The sequence below is a fragment of the Pararge aegeria genome, chromosome 17 (assembly GCF_905163445.1).
Source record: "Pararge aegeria chromosome 17, ilParAegt1.1, whole genome shotgun sequence".
NCBI lineage: Eukaryota > Metazoa > Arthropoda > Insecta > Lepidoptera > Nymphalidae > Pararge > Pararge aegeria.
Window position 1 is genome coordinate 11307347 of NC_053196.1, and position 17258 is coordinate 11324604.

Genomic DNA, 17258 nt, shown 5'->3' on the forward strand with positions numbered 1-17258 from the left:
CCGGGGAAGTTGCAATGTTGACGGCCGACTGGCGCAGTGGGTAGCGACCCTGCTTTCTGAGTCCAAGGCCGTGGGTTCGATTCCCACAACTGGAAAATGTAACTTTTTCTATTAAGAAAAAAAAATTGGAATATTTTTACGGAATGCATTATAAAATAAGTTAGTTACAATTTAAGTGAAGAAAATAAGGACATACATAGTTTCCGTTTCCGGAAGAGGAAATAACTAGTGATAATATATAGGATAAACTTAAATCATATTTCCTTCTTCTATCTTATTATGAATACCTAGATTGTTTTTGTACCTGATTAACCTGATTTAACCGGATAGTTTTTGTTGTGTTAATTTTTTTTATTTTTATTAAAATGGAATATATTACATCGTAGTAAAAATTAAGTCTGGAGTTAGGAGAATTGTGTCAGTCTTGGATAGCATATCTTTCCACTTTGGATCAAGATTTTGCGACAAGAACTACCGCATCAAAACATAATATTGCCTACTGCGCGAAATATTGAAATATACGAAAATAGGTAGGTATTACAAGTCAAGGTGAGCAGTTAATAACAGCGAGGTCCCCCGCCATGCAGTCGATCTCGAGGATATTAAATTGTCACCGGACCGCTGTCAGCCGTCGCCGACGTGCCCAACGCCTTCGAGGGGATTTCATTTGGCCCAAAAGTTTCGAGCAACAATTAATTATCTATTTCCCTAACCCTCTTTTGACACCTGTAAGAAACACACCGTTTATTATTTACGTACAGGGTGCCTACAGGTCACATTTTAATACAGATAAGCAATATAATAATAATAATAAGATCGGGTAGGTATAAGAAATGTATACCCCCATCTATTATTTATAAGCGATAAGATATAATTGATCGATAATAATATGCAACTTGACATATTGGGAATACGTTGCCTACTTAAATTGAGTGCGTTAAATGTTAAAAAAAATAATTTTTAATTTAAATCTATTACATCTGATTGGCGCAGTGGGCAGCCTGCTTTCTCACAGCTGCATTGCATTTTTTTTTGTGATGAAAATTAATGTTATTCAGTGTCTGGATGTTTATCTGTATGTTATACTCTCTTCAGTTATAAAACCATATGTTATCCTACTAATATTATAAATGTGAAAGTGGATGTTTGTGACTTAATCACGTCGCAAGAATTGAACCGATTGGGCTGAAATTTGTTACAGAGATAGATTGTAGTTTGAAATACTAAATAGGCTACTTTATCCCGGGAAATAAGAGAGTTTCCGCGGGACTAAAACCTTAATACAACCAAACGTAGTCGCGGATATCAGCCAGTATTAAATAAAATCTTATTTTATTCTGAATCTAAATTTATAAGGTTGCCTTATTAAAAAGTTGACCCAATCATTGTTGCCTAGACTTTTCTTTACAAAGCAGCTGCTGCATTCCTGCTTCGCTTCATCATTGTCTGTCATGGAGTTGCGAGCGCCACAGTCCTCTGAATTTTATACCTGAATCTAGGCAACCAACTTTATTTATCACAAATTATTTAGAAGTAGAAGTAATGTATTCATATTTTAATAATATGTGGAAATGTGTTGAAACCCTTATTTGAGAGTAAAGTGCGCTATGCTGTTTTGGCTGGACGAAAAGCCATAAAACAAAACAAGCTTATCTATGGAAGCGGTCTATGGAAGTAGAAGCGTGGGGTGCTCGATATAAGTTAACTTGAATTTCTGCTAATATAAACATCTAAAATTTATATAATAGTCTTTGCACCCTAGTACTAAGTACTATTGCTGCTTTCCTTGTGCTTTTCCTATAGTGATGTGTTGCAATAAAGTTTTTCTGTTGTATATTATAGAAAACACTGGACGCCTAGTAACATCAAAGTTAGTTGATCAGTGTTATCAGTGCTATTATTTTTAGCCTTTCTTCTTCTTCTTGCGGTGCCTCTCCGACTAGCAAAGGTAGGCAGTCAGCTGCGTAAATTCTCGTCCATTTTTCCCGGGGCGATATACTTCTGCTGCCATTCCAGTCCACTCTCTGATGTTATAAAGCCAGGAATTTTTCTGCGACCAACGCCACTTCTTCCTAGCCTATCCAAATACTTATATTATTCTTTGTTATCATCATATCTCCTTATAATTTTAATTTATATTTATAAATTAGAGAGCGATGAAAAACATTTCAAGAGATTCTTTATGTCATTATTGGGTCTATAATCGACTTCAATTCTTAAAGTTTGCCTCCTTATAAAAGCTCTAGATAGGTATCGCGTCTCTATCGTCAAGCTTCGTCGTTGCTTAGCACCACCCTACATTTTTGAGATCGTGTTTATTACATCTCAAAAATTCATCGGAAAGCAGGGTTTTTGTATCTAAAATATAAATCAATTTCATGTCATAAAGAACGCCATAACCTTGCCACAAGCGTTTGCTTTATTGCGTTTTTATTAAAACAAGTATTTCGGTTTCTCTCAAGTTTCACATTTTCTATTACTGAATATAATTATTGCTCTAACCAGGTTGCTCTTCTAATAACTTTAAATGACATTGTGAGATGGTGATAACAAAAAAAACACCCGGCTAAGTTTGGTGTGGGCTTCTTCTTAGACCAGGACGCGTTTGGAACCCTCGTAGCTTTAGTTTTAAGTTTACGAATGTGGTTATCGCCATCATATCACTACCGTGTAATTCTTATGTACGCACCAAAAGTGCCACCGTCTTGAATAAAGATATTTTTGACTTTGACTTTGTATTCGTAAGCTAAATTCAGTTTTTAAAAATTTCTCAATGGTGTAAATCTTATGGCCCTCCAGTATTTTATTTTCACAATAACAATCAAACATAGAGCATGGAAACTATCGCCTATAAACAGAGCAAGACTTGCTGCGTGAAACACGTCCATAAAACCGGCAACCACTTAAGACCCTTAAGACTTTTTTTTTTAAGAAGAAGAGAGAAGAAACACTTTATTGCACGTATAACATACAGAAAAAGAAACAGTAACGGCCGGTCCGGTTGACGGCCGATTGGCGCAGTTTGTAGCTACCCTGCTTTCTGAATCCAAGGCCGTGGGTTCGATTCCCACAATTGAAAAATGTTTGTGTGATGAGCATGAATGTTTTTCAGTGTCTGGGTGTTTATATGTATATTATTCATAAAAATATTCATCAGTCATCTACCCATAACACAAGCTACGCTTACTTTGTGGCGATGTGTTCGTTGTCGTAGTATATAAATATATAAAAAAATAGTAAGGAGTACACAGCACAAAATGTAACACAATTTTCATGGTCCAGAAGGAAAAAATCCCTTCGGACTTCTGCCTGATGGCAGGGCATGTCCGACTTGCACGGACTGTCCATGTCATATCTGCCAGGTCTGTACGGAACCGGGTACTTCATGCCGACCTTCTTCAAGCGTTTCCCCTCTTTTTGTTCTCATCTCTTTTTCGTTCCTCTCTCCTCACCATATGCTTCTTAGCATTCGTGAATATTTTTGCCATTCCTCTTCACTGGAGAGCATGCACGCTTTGGGAGTCTACATTATTGCTCGCTCCCTGTGGTATAGATCTCAAGTCTGTTCAAGCAGGACACTCAAAAATCGCAATTCGCTCTCTTAAGACCCCTTAAGACTGGAACACAGCATTGTAACAATGCTGCTCGGGGCCAGAAATAAGCATGATAGCAGTTCCCCGGATGAGCTATGTTAAATAAAGCTCTTTTAGATAGAAGTAGGCATTACTTTGCGGAAATCCATGATACTTCGCGAAAATTTTTCGCGGAGTATAGCAAATTAAGCTTAATTTTCATAATACAAAAAGCTCTACTAAAATCTACGGGTAAAATACATAAAAGACATTCTATAGGGAAATTGGCTTTGATATCCGTGTTCCTATATATATATTGTAACAAAGTAACAAAAAAAAAACAACAAAGATTTTTCATTTAATAAGTGCCTACTAGACACGTGGAATATATTCGGGTATCTTGACATAGCGTAGTAAGCGCGAGGTGTGTAATTGAGTTACGGAGCCTTTGACGCCCGCCCTAACGAGGTTTGTGCCACTTGCGTACCTCCTACTGGATTCCCCGATACAATGGAGGTGGCTAACTATCACTATATCTATATATGTATGCTTCGTGATGCCCGTCGAGAATCTTTCGGTTATTTGTCGCAGGATAAACTGAACATTAGAAACTTTGAATTGCTCTTTTTAAAGTCAAGTGTAATATTATAGAGCTATATCTAAAGGTTAGTTAAGTAGAGCAGTATCCGGAATCGCAATTCCTTCTCGTGCCACTCGTGGAACGAGTTGTTGGTACGAAGACGAGTAAATCCTCAATACGATCATTTTTCATCGAAATACAATCCGACAAAAATCAACGAAAAACTTGGAATTATCAGGTCGTAGTATGGAAATTGTTGGGTGTCCATCTGCGTATCTCGGAGAGCACGTTCAGCCGTCTGCTTTGTTATTATCACTAACACAACATCATTTTCGTCTAGTCAACCAATGGACGTGCACTGCTGGATATAAATGTTTTGTAGGGAGTTCAATACCACGGTCTCGGGTATCGGCTTGGGTCCAACTTACCTACTGTCATAATAATTGCTAAACCCTACAAACCCGCATTGAAGCATGGTTGGTCTATACTCTAAAACCCTTTGTAATGAGAGAGGACGCATATGCCCAGCAATGGATTGATGGCCTGATAATGATAATAAGTATTAAGAAAACTATCATCGAAAGGACGTCAATTACACCTGGTGGTAAATGATGTCGCAGACAAAGATGCAGTAGCGGGCTAATCCAGCCATAACTTGAGATCAGATCTAGAAAAATTAGAAATTATTTATTCCTAAATTGCCCCAGGTGGAGATCAAACTCTCATATGACTACAGTGCTCACCAATGCGCCTTGAAGGCTTAAATGTTTTAGTACAAAACTCTCATCATTGCCGTAGGCTATAATATAGATAAAGTGTCACAAACCTCGTTAGAGCGGGTGGCGGAAGGTCCTAAATTCAATTATACGCCTTTCGCTTACTAACTATGTGAATATACTTGATTATGATTTTACAACGATCGGGACAGACTTAATGTTTGTTAACTTCACTTTGATAGAAAATATCACACTTCAAAACTGTTAGAACTGCACTTTTTTACCTCTGAGATAAAGGGATTCGATTATTTTTGGCAAAGTGTTTCTGTTTGGTTATTGACGGAGAAAACATCACCTGATTGAAAATCATCGCCTATATACTAAGTACGACTGGGCATACAAGGACCACTTCATACAAAATGCCACCCTGTTTTTTCACATTTTAATTTATTACATCGGCACCGAAACACTTCAGTGCTGTTTGGTGGCAGAACTAAGCATGGCCATAGTCCTTCTACTGGCTCTGTCTCAACAAACTCTACTACCTTCTACTATAATTGTGAGCAATAATGCACATTCTCGGATTGAATGGATAAGGTACGAAAACGCGCCCTAATTGTATCTACCTCAGATACAAAACTATGTAACTGCTGCTGTAAAAATGCAAAAAACAAATATAAAAATCGCGTCATTTTAGTTTGATAAACTTATTATTATATTTTACTTTAAGTGAAAGTCTTGTTTGGCCGTGTCAAAGATTAGCTTGTTCAAACCAACAGAAACAGATGGAAAAAACATTTTCTAAACGCTTGTTTGGAAAATGTTTATTCTGATAGTACCTATATAGTAAAGTACCTCAACGAAGCGGTAGAATAAAAATTTTCTAAACGCTTGTTTGGTTTATACTATCAGTGAAGTACCTCACTTAAGCCATTTGAAATAACAGTGTTAGGGTTTATTTTGAAATAACAGTGTGCTGATTTTCATCGTGCTGATCTATGGACTAGAGATGGAGCTAATTTGACGCCATATAAATCATAGTTAACTTTTACGCGATCGAATAGATAAAAAAATCTCGCACTCAGCACGCAGGTAAAAACTTTTCTTCTTTGCCTTGACAATTACATACTAGGTATATGCCGTTTCCGCAAAGCAAACGGCTAACCGTTTTTCAATATTAATATGACTAATATTTAACTCACTCGTCTCGAACTAAGAAGTGGATCCGACTCCAATGGGTGGGATTTAAACCCAATAACTTTCGTTTTGCTCCACTACATTAATCGTTGAGCTATTGAGAATAAAGTTACTACTGCCCTTGTTCCAACAACTCATCCGAAATCAAGATAAATTATCCACACTCGCGTTTGACAACCGCGTGGTAACTTCTTAGCTTAGAGTTGAGAAAACCTGGATGTGCTTTATTAACAATTAAACCAGTTTAGGTATTGAATGACCAAAATAAATAATCTCAGTGATACAATTAGAAAGGAAATAACAGTAGAGAATCTTTAGGGTAAATTTATGTCATATTGGCTTTTTTTGTCTTTATAACAGCACTCGGGCACCCCCAGTGGTTCAACAATAACTTGAAATTATTGATTTGAAAGTTGTTTAAACTATTATACGAATATTATATATTACTTGCTTTTGTGACACTCACAAGATAACATCAGAAGGAAACCAACGAACAAAATATATATTTTCAGTTCAAAGTTTTGTGTAAGTTAATGAAATGTTAATGAAAGCTTCATTACACAGCTTTTTGATATAAGTTGTCGACGGTGGGCGAAAAACGCTGCCAATGTTTATTTCGATTCAAAATTTGTTTTTGCGCGAAAGCTAAAACCGTTTGTACATACATTTTGTAGATCCACGTCGCACGTCGCCGTGTGAGCGCCACTTAAAGTCGCAGCCTCCGCATTATTAATGAGGGAGCCTTAGAGAAAATTAAATATAGCATTAGGCCCGGAAGCCCCGGATTGAGGGGGGGCGGTGGGGGGCTGAAGAAAGAGTAGGGGCATAACCCTTCCGCGCGACAATGCGGGTGCATAATTACGCATTTGTAAATTTTAAATGTCCCACCCACCTCATACAGCCTTTTGTATGGCGTGATTCGCGCTTTTACTGTGCCTTTAAACGCTTTGAAATGAATTCGTATGATGATGACGCGAGCTCGATTAACTCTAAATGCGACGATTTTCACGGCGACATGTAGGCATATGGGTATCATTATTGATAGCATGTAATGGTTAATATTTAATCGCTGGAATTTTATCGAACGTACGCTGATGAGTAATGGAAGAGGTACAGCATTCCATTGCAACAGGAGTTACAGTGTCAATACGTCTATAGGTGTATTTATACTGTAACTTCTGTTTCAAATAAAGGCATTGTTCACCTAGTGGTTGCATGTTCGATTGCGTGGGATTACACAGGTTTGATGCCCGGTTCAGACTATTCTTTTTATATATTTCTTTTAGCTTTTCTGTTAACAGTTCTTGGCAAGTGAATTAAGAATTTGTCATGGTCTTACCCTATATATATCGGAGAGTATGATAAGTTTTTCGGAATTTCGGAATCAAGATTGAGGGCAGTGGCATGATGGCACAAGAGAGCGTCATGCCGGTTTCCGTAACGGCATACGGACACATGTTTCACATAAAAAACACCCACATCCTAAAATCAGATAATTTTAACAATAGCCCCGCTAAAACACCCGAAATGACATCGGGACCTTAAAAACAATCTCAGCCATTCCCGACGGCATTACATCGAAAGGTTAATTAAGATAAACAAAAAGGGGTTAAACAAAATCAATAGAGGCAAATTCATTAAGTGCTAAGTAGATTGAAATCCAACATGGCGCGCAAGATGGCGTCGGGTTAAGCGCGTTGACAAAGCGGCCTCGTTAGTTCGCGAGCCCTCTTATTAACCTTATGATGTACGGAGAGCATTCGTCTTGCCTTGCGTCAGAGGCTACCGACGTGGTTTCGCTTAAACTAAAATATAAGTTGGGATGGATTTTTGGACGTAACCGTGCAAAGTCGCATAAAGAGAAAACTACAAGTTTATATTAACTAAAGAAAATTATGCTTGAATATCGAGGCTACATAAGGAAGCTATATAATTAGAAGCGGTAAAGGGGGTAAGGCTTCGGTTTCCCTTAAGGGAGGATCGAGTTTGAAGTATGTACCTCTAACTTATTGGAGTTTCTTCACCGCTAAAGCATTTGATAGGAACGTAACTATTATGTTCTTATCACGTGCTGAAGAAGAAACGGTAAAGCGGTAACGATGAAGGAAAACACCATGTGGAAATCTGCATGTCTGAGAGTTTTCGATAATGTCTTCAAGGCCGTGTGAAGTCTACCAATATGCACTTGGCAAGCGTGGTGGACTACGGGCTAAGCTCTTGCCATTCTGAGAGGAGACCCGTGCCAAGGCACGGATGAGGCCACTAAAGCAGTGGGTCGGTAATGGATAAATGATAAGAAAGAGAAACCGAAAATACGACCTAATACTACAGAGCAAGATTTAAAGAAAACCAAGTATGGGACGAAGAAGAAAATCTTGGCTGGTAAACCAACGACTATGGTTTAGAAAAACTCGTTCCATATTTAGAGCCGCGGCATCAAAGAAACAATTAGCCTCAATGATCGCCGACCTTCGAAGAAAGATGGCACTTAAAAAGAAGTAGATGTGTTTGGAAGTGGTTTGTGAGTTTGAGCCAGAAAGGCGGATTACTTCCTGAAGAGCTCAGATTAATCAATAACTTCATTCCTACTAATTTTATGAATGGGCTTGTACGGCGATTGCTCAACCAAGCAATAGAATAACTGGATCTTGCATAGACATTAGATCTTATGTACCGAATAGACAGCTTTTCTGTCCCAGACCTAAATAAACCTAGAAATAAACCATTCCTATCGGTCTATCCCACTAAAACAATACTGTTCTGAAGTTTTTGTGCTAAAGTGCAAAATTTTATGAAATCTTGAGAAAGTTGTGCTGCAAACCGTTTTATTGATCCGGTACGATGTCGCGTAGAAACCGACTTTGAAAATTAAACAAGGTTTAATTAATATAACCATATTCTTTCCACTACCATCTTCAATTGTCTTCTCAAGTGATAATACAGTTTAAGGTTGTAGCGCCAGCCGAGATGTAAGTCAAGAACTAAGTTGTAGAGGAATAAAAAATACTACCTCTCGAAAGCTGCTGAGTACTGGTTTGTAACTATAACAGACTATGGAGGAAAAGTTTTGGTTTTACCTCTTTCTTCATTACTACTCTCTTCCATTTTAAGATGTGTTTTTGGTCTGTTTACGTTCCTTATGAGAATATTTTTCTTGGTTTTGTCCAAATTTTCACATTTATTGAGTAACTTCAAAACTATGAAGCGTAGAAGTAAATGTTACGTATCTATAAAGTTATGAAGGGTAACATATTTGTTGATACTTTAATAAAGATTTAAAAAAAAAAGTAGTCTTCGAACCTGCGCTGGGGGCCACCCAGCAGTTCCCAGTACACTAAAAGATTGAAATTTCATTAAAGTGTCCAATGGATTAGAGCCTACCAAGTAACCGTTGAAATTATTTGAAAGAACACAGATCAGCCCTAAAACTCGAACTCCTAAAAAGACACTCACAAGATTTGAAGTGATGTAGAATAATTATTCAAAAGTGTCCTCACCCTTTAAAGCCTTTCACTAATCACCGAGGGACTTAAAAATTCTACCCTAATCCCAAGGCCATCGGAATCACACTGAAGACGATAACACTTTTATCCGCATAATCCGAATCGTCTTCGCGGATTAACAGTGGGAAAGCAGGGAAAAATGCAAGACGCAATCTAGCAAATGGCATTAAAATGTTTGGCTCAACCCTCTCGTCGCGGTGCTATTTTTCAAACTGAAAAAAATCCCTTCGAACGGAGTAATGTAGCGGACTGGCACGTCTTGGGAGGCGGCCCGGTCCGAATTAATGTGCGTTGGAAACGTTTTGATACTTTACTTTCCTTGATATTGTTTTTCGGTTTGTTTACGTAAAAGTTTTGAATGAAAATCACCTGGGAGCTTACTACCTATGCTTAGAGCAGTATCAATTAATAACATTTATAAAGTTTTGTTTAGTTCTCAATATTAGGACGTCAAAGTACCTATACCAAAAAATCTGACAATAATACTGTTTTATGCCTCCGCTTATTAAACACTGGATTTTATCACTCAAGTTTACTCAAGATCTAGTTTGTTAGAGAAATTAAAATCACGGATGACTTGTATTGTAAATCAAACTATTAGGTATTCATAACTTAATGTTATTTAGTTACAGTCATACGAAGCGTTTTTCCAATAAAGTCAGTGTGACTATATTTTTTTGAAACAAAAACAGTTTAATTATCCTCAACACATCTGATGTTATGGATGTCACCACGTTATTTAAAAACATTGTTGTGTTATTTCTTTAAAATAAAAGATCCGCAAAAAGTTATAAAAACAAAATATTATTACTATTGTCAATACTGTAATAACCCCAGCGCTGTTTTGAACTAGTCTTAAATACATATTTTTATTTTGATCTTGCATGTTCAACCGCTCTACACGCCGATTACACACTGTGAACACAGAGCAAAGAATTCCAGCATTTTTAACGAATGCAAATGGTCTGGCGCTACCCTTTCTTCTGCAACTTTGAACAGCGAATACGAAACGAAACAATGCCCTTTAGTTTTAGGGTTGAATAGACGTATATTATGTTTCATATGAATTCGTTTACAAACAAAAAGTGCGTTTAAAGTTTAGATTCATTATTGTTTAAATAACATGTACTTTAATTTTGACTTCACTGTGCTCTACAAGATACTTAAATAAATAAAAATACAAGCACACATCGTACTAGCATACCTCAGATGTTTTGTAGTATACTGTGGTCTTAACAATGGTTTTAACATACATTGTAATAATTTAATTTTTATTATCTTAAAGTTACTTTAGTTTAGATAACAGTTCAAGGTTAAGCATTTTTTAAGATCTTGATTATCGATGGTCATAAGGAAACATCTCAAATTCTTGTTAGCAGACTTTACAAAAAGGAGGCTACTAAGCGACTTCAGAATTATTTTATCTTAATCAAAGATGGCTAATTTTTTTGGTAGAAATCTATAGGAGTACAAAAATAAATCATTAATTGTACTGATATAAAAAACGACGTTCATTTTCAAATAAAAGATAGCTGAGTTTTTAAAAAATATATATTGGTTTATCAGGCATATTATCATTCAACTAAGAAGGCTGGTTCAAAGTCAAAGTCAAAGTCAAAAATATCTTTATTCAAGTAGGCCCACAGGTGGCACTTTTGATGCGTACTTAAGAATTACACGGTAGTGAGATGATGGCGATAACCACATTCGTAAACTTAAGAAGAAGCCCACAACAAACTTAGCCGGGTGTTTTTATTTTTTTTTTTTTGTTATCGCCATCTCACAATGTCATTTTAAATTATTAGAAGAGCAACTGGTTAGAGCAATAATTTACACCCAAGCTTTTTTTGTCGTTTACGTAGTCCTTTATACTATAATAGGACTTTTCTATAAAGGTAGGTCGTAGGTCGGACCACGGTCCCTTAACGTTGCGTACTAGTTGAATGAGTTAGTCATTAAATAATACGCCGAATTCGGCGTAGGCGAGTTAGTATTTTATGTCGTATCAACTTAGCAGAAAAAATTAATATCGTTGCAAATAAATTCAAAATTTATTTATTTCAAGGCTTACTCTACAAGCACTTAAAAAACATCAAGTCTTACTGTTTGCAGTGACTTTACCACCGGTTTGGAAAGCAGATTCTAACGAGAAAAAGCCGGCAAGAAACTCAGCAGTTGTTCTTTTCCAACAGCATTTTACATTTGGACAGTCATTTTGTATCTTGTAAGAGATGAAAGCGGAGCCGGATGCTTTCAAGCAACCTTGTCATTACAAATTCCTTAATTGTATAGTAACCAATGGAATGTAAGAAATGTGTTTTAACATATTCTTTAAACTTTTAATATAGTTTACAATATAAGACAAATTAGAAAAAATAGAGTGTAAATCTTACTTCACTTTAAATTATTATGTTACCTTTGCATTTAAAGGCGATTATATTATCAGGTTATCCATAAACTAAATCTTTAATACCAATCAAGCTAACGAAGTACGCTACAAGCCTTTCAGCCTGCGTCCAACAAAGATTCAATATCTCGCACCATTATCGTAAAAGCTTCGAGGCGTGATTAAACTAAATCCTCAAAAAGCGGCTTTTGTCTAATTGCATCCATGAACTACCTATAAACGCTAAGCGGTCGGATTCAAAATAATGTGTTTAACATTTTCGCAGCGACGGTATCAACGGCATAAAACGCCCTGTAATTTATTCTATTGCTGAAAGGGTTGGGCTGTGCGGGGTGGGAATTACCCAAGGTGGGTGCTAAAGGGTTAAGCCGAATATACGGGGTCGCGCCGGCGAACTTTGTTAATTTATGCGCTTAAAAATGTCAACTGGAAATTATGACGCCGAAACACATTTCCTATTTCATTAATGTGTTTATGATGATACGCATTGTTTTATTTTTAAATCATCATGTTAATGCTCCCATGTTTTAATAGGGCCTCTACAAAAATAGGACTTATTTTTTTTTATTTCACTATAGGTGATTTCACTATAGTGAGATTGCAGGCTACTCGACTGCAATCTCATCTAATCTGTGGTAATTGGTGACGAATTCTAACTACCGTTTGACATATTTACACGCATAATTAAATATATATAACAATGAACAAAAACAAATTCATAGATATTCTTATGAAAAAATTTAGATGTTAACCTGCTAGATTGTATGTCAGTTATATTAAACCCACATCTTTAGTTATATTAAATCGCTTTCCGGCACCGTCTGCCTTAGTAGGGGGGTAACTCGCAGCGGCCAGAGCCTCCCAGTCTAGACCTGAGAAAATTCAGAAATTATAAAAATTACCCCCACTGGGGATCGACCGCGGGACCTTTTACTCAAAACCAAGCGCTCAACGCTGCGCCACAGAGGTTGTCTAAAGATTCTATTCATTTTCTTGCAATATTAAGTTTTGAAAGCATTAACTGTGTACACGTTGTGCAGGTAGTAACAAATCAATATTTTTTTGCCCGAGCCCTCATTATTAATTCGGAATTCCAAGTCAAATATTTCCTTATTCAAACAGTGGGCCTGTTTCTTTGCACTCTTTCGATGCTTACATACAAAATTTGTACGTGGCACTGAGATGATGGTACCGCCATCAATTTAAATTTCAATTTATTCAGCACAATACATAATTTCACATTTATAGTACAATATTTATTATAAATTTAATCATATAAATAAATGAAATAAATAAACTAAGACAATACTCACATCGCCATCTAGCCCCAAAGTAAGCGTAGCTTGTGTTATGAATACTAAGATAACTGATGAATTTTTATATGAATAATATATATAAATAATTATAAAATATACGTGTACCCAGACACTGAAAAACATTAACGTTCATCGCACCAACATTTTCCAGTTGTGGGAATCGAACCGACGGCCTTGGACTCAGAAAGCAGGGTCGCTGCCCACTGCGCCAATCGGCCATCAACGTCAATATAATGTAACGTGTAGGTATAATGTACCTAAACCCAGTTAGGGCGCAGCCATTTTTAAAATAAATAATTCTATGATTTTCAAAAACATAAGTAAGACATCGTAGAGTAGGGAAATCGATTTTATTGGGAATGCTTTTATGCCGTAAATGATAAATTATTTGATATTTAATCAAATAATAATTTACGGCATAAAAGCATTGCTCTATGAGATGTTTATAAAATATTTTATTAAATTCATTTTAATTTTTAGAGTTCCTAATAAAATCTGGCAAATGGTTAAATATTTTTATAGACATTGCGTATGGACTTTGCTTGTTGAGCGCTAATTTTGAATAATCATTAATTATTATCCTCAGAAGGTACCTAAAGTTACCGTTTTTCAAATATGTCACATAAAAATAGATAAAATTCTATTTGTATTCCTCAAAAAGGCTATCTTGTTTGCTAAGACATTTTTGAATATCAACTGAACTAATTATTAAGCATCGAAGCTATGATGATTATTTTAACTTACAGAGTCTGCATTTTGTGATTAATATAGAAGAGTATAAACGAAGTCCGATTTAAAGCTTAAGATTTGAGTCGGAGACATCATTCAAACATTGGAAAACCGAAATCATTGTCGGTAGGTAACAATTAAGGAGTGTTGCGAAGGAGATAAGGCGCGAATTGAAACACGTTCGGGGGGGAGCTCCTTACTTATTATTTAAATATTCCGCGACGAGTGCATTCAATAGTTAACTTTAGTGGAGCGTGAAACTCATCGCTTCATTGTTTTGTAATGATGTACTAACAATATAAACGACTTATTTGCATATATTCTGGCGATGGTATGTAGGTGCAGTGCAGTGTCAGAAGTAGGTAATTAAAAGTACTTGAAAGTTTAAAAGGCTTGTCAGCACGACATCGCTGGTTCAGTGGTAAGCGCTGTCCTTATAAGTGGGTTGTCCTGGGTTCTATCCCCAAAATATTGGGTTCTACGGAGTGGTACCTACATAGTGTCGCTAGAATAAATGCAAATAAGTTTTTATATTAAACTTTACATTAGGAGCAATCCTAATTTATAATTTCTAAAGTTTTCCTACTATGGTCTGTTGGGAGGCTTTGGCCGTGGCAAGATACCACCCTTCGGTGCGACGTAGAAACCGATTAGGGTGTAGTTTAAATATAACTGCCATACTTCCTAACTGATTAGCCCGCTATCTTCGACTGCATCATCACTTACTACCAGGTGAGATTGCAGTGAAGGGCTAACTTTTAGTGGAATAAAAAAAAACTGGTCACCCTATGTAGGTACCTACTGTGTTGTGTCAAAAATAGGAAATAAAAAGAACTTGTTGTTTACAAGGCTTGTTGAAAACGAGCTTCCTGGTCAAGTGGTGAGTGCTGCGGCTTTATGAGTGGGAAGTCCCGGGTTTGATCTCCTCATATTTTGGGAATTTATCAATTTTCCCTGGTCTGGTGAGAGTAATCGGCCCTGGCTAGTTACCATCCTTACCATCCGGTTATTTTTACATGTGAGTCATAATAGCCGACAGCTTAACGTGCCCTCTGAGGCATGAGTGTGGACATCACAATTTTCCTGTACCAAAGTTCCTCCGGTCTGTTTGTTATCATCACAGAGTATTTAACATATATTGAATACCTACCCGACCACGGGAGTTGAATACTAGGGCATTTAACAATGAATACGCTTGTCACTAGACTATTCAGTTTAAATATTATCTAAAAATATAACCTAAGATACAACAGTTAAAATTATCTGACGATAAAAGATTATAAATAAGTCTGCGCGTATCAAACGCCAGCATTAATGTTCATCACACAAACATTTTCCAGTCGTGGTAATCGAACCCACGGCCTTGGACTCAGATAGCAGAGTCGTTGCCCACTGCATCAATCGGCCGTCAATATATCTGACTGTCGATTTTTTCTTGTTCCAGGTATAGCACATCAGTTAGCGGGGCTTCCTGGAGGGGAGTGGGGTGCGCTCGCAAGACACTATCCTCCACCTCTGTTACCAACGCATGCGCATTTCACACCTCACGTCCTCCCGCCGGCGCATACGCAACACCACGTCCCACCGCCACCTCATGAAACAGGTAAGGAAATAGCTGTCTTCGTTGGACCATCATTCTTTGTAAATATCTCCAAATTGCAGTTGCCCGTGACTTTCAGTTTTTAATATCTCCGCAGGTTTTTAACCGTAAATTTTTCCGGGATTAGAAGTATCCTAAGTTTTAGTCCAGAATGCAAGGTATCTTCGTGCAAAATTCCGCTAAGATCGGTTTAGCTATGAAGCTGCACATAGGTAAATTTTCCAGTACCGAATATAGATCAATAAGTACAATCTGGCACAATTTTGCATTTATTATATTAGTTTGGATTTTAAAATAGACCTATGCGAGCTTCTTTATATGGCTGAGGTCTTACAAGTAGTTTTAAAGTAAGTCTTACAAGTAGGAAGGTTTAAAACAGAACATGGGAGCGTATCCATAACCTGCTTTACTTTTTGTCGCAGATATAACCTCAGAGAATCCGGCAACTATGCATCCTCACAGCACTACTAGCCCGGCAAACTCACGGCCTGGTTCTCCACATGATGATGACGATGATATATCTGTGACCGCGTCAAGCAGTCCACCGCCTGATGACCGTCCGGGAGCTTTCACCTCCGTTACAAGGACAAGAAAACCTCTTCAGCCGCTTCCAGCACCATCAAGTCTTTTCCACAGTGCTTTAGCAGCGCAACTATTTCTTAATTCACCTCTTCTGCCAACTCCACCGGCTTGGCTGTATTCACAATTGTATGGCGGATACGATTGGTGGCTCAGACCGCCTGCGCCACAAGAAGATTCTAATTCAAGTCCAGATAGAGAAGAAGAAGCTGGTTCAACCGCATCAAGTTCAAAGAAAAGACCAGCGTCACCGGAATGGACTGACCAGGGAGTCAGAACTCGAAGCAAATCTTTAATGACTTCAGAAAGACGACCCGTTGATGTGTGGCGCCCGTACTAGCGAAACATTTAGTTCTCGGATAGGAAGTGTTGTATAGTGCTCGGCATCTACCGTCCCAAGTGCAGGCCCGTGAACCTAGAACCCTTGCGTAGAACAAAGTTGGATACGAATTCGATATAGTGATAATTGTCGATAGGTGTTTTTACGTTAGTTAAATGAATGTGAATTCCAAATTGTATTTAAATAATTGTTGATTGTATTATAATGCAAGGTCTGTAAATAAAGTTATCCGAAATTTTTAATGAACTTATTTATCCTTACCTTAAATTTGATTATAACATTAAACGAAAAAAACACTTTTGGTCCTCGATCTTTTTTATTATTATCATGAGCTTATTCTACTGAGCATATTTGAACTAAGACTTGTATTTACTATTATCAGGTCTCAGGCCAGGACTTGCCATTTTCCAGGAATAACTAACAGCTTTCTCTAATGCATGCAGAAAAGATAAAGGTCCAAAGAAAATCTTCCCCTCGCATCCAGCTTCAGTCAAAAGTCGATGTTGGTCACTTAGTGTAACGAGTTACTTTTCGTTGTCAGAACTTCAACAAATCAAAAAATCGATCAGTACCTCCCAACTGTGAACAAAAAACTGAGATTCGTATCGCACCACGAGAATACATTATAAAGTGGTCGTCTGTAAACAGAGCCCTCGGATTCGAAACTGCTACCATTTCACAACAACGCACGTCCTCTAACCACTAGAGCTATTACAGTT

At 37.3% G+C, this 17258-nt stretch overlaps 1 protein-coding gene across 1 annotated transcript in view; it reads left to right on the top strand.

Moving 5' to 3' along the window:
* Positions 1-16539, top strand: part of LOC120631089 (runt-related transcription factor 3-like) — a 38663-nt gene extending 22124 nt beyond the window's left edge. Inside the window, exons 5-6 of the mRNA XM_039900516.1 lie at positions 15465-15623; positions 16043-16539. Coding sequence (XP_039756450.1) covers positions 15465-15623; positions 16043-16539 — 656 coding nt within the window. The remainder of the gene's footprint in view (positions 1-15464; positions 15624-16042) is intronic.
* The last annotated feature ends 719 nt before the right edge of the window (positions 16540-17258 follow it).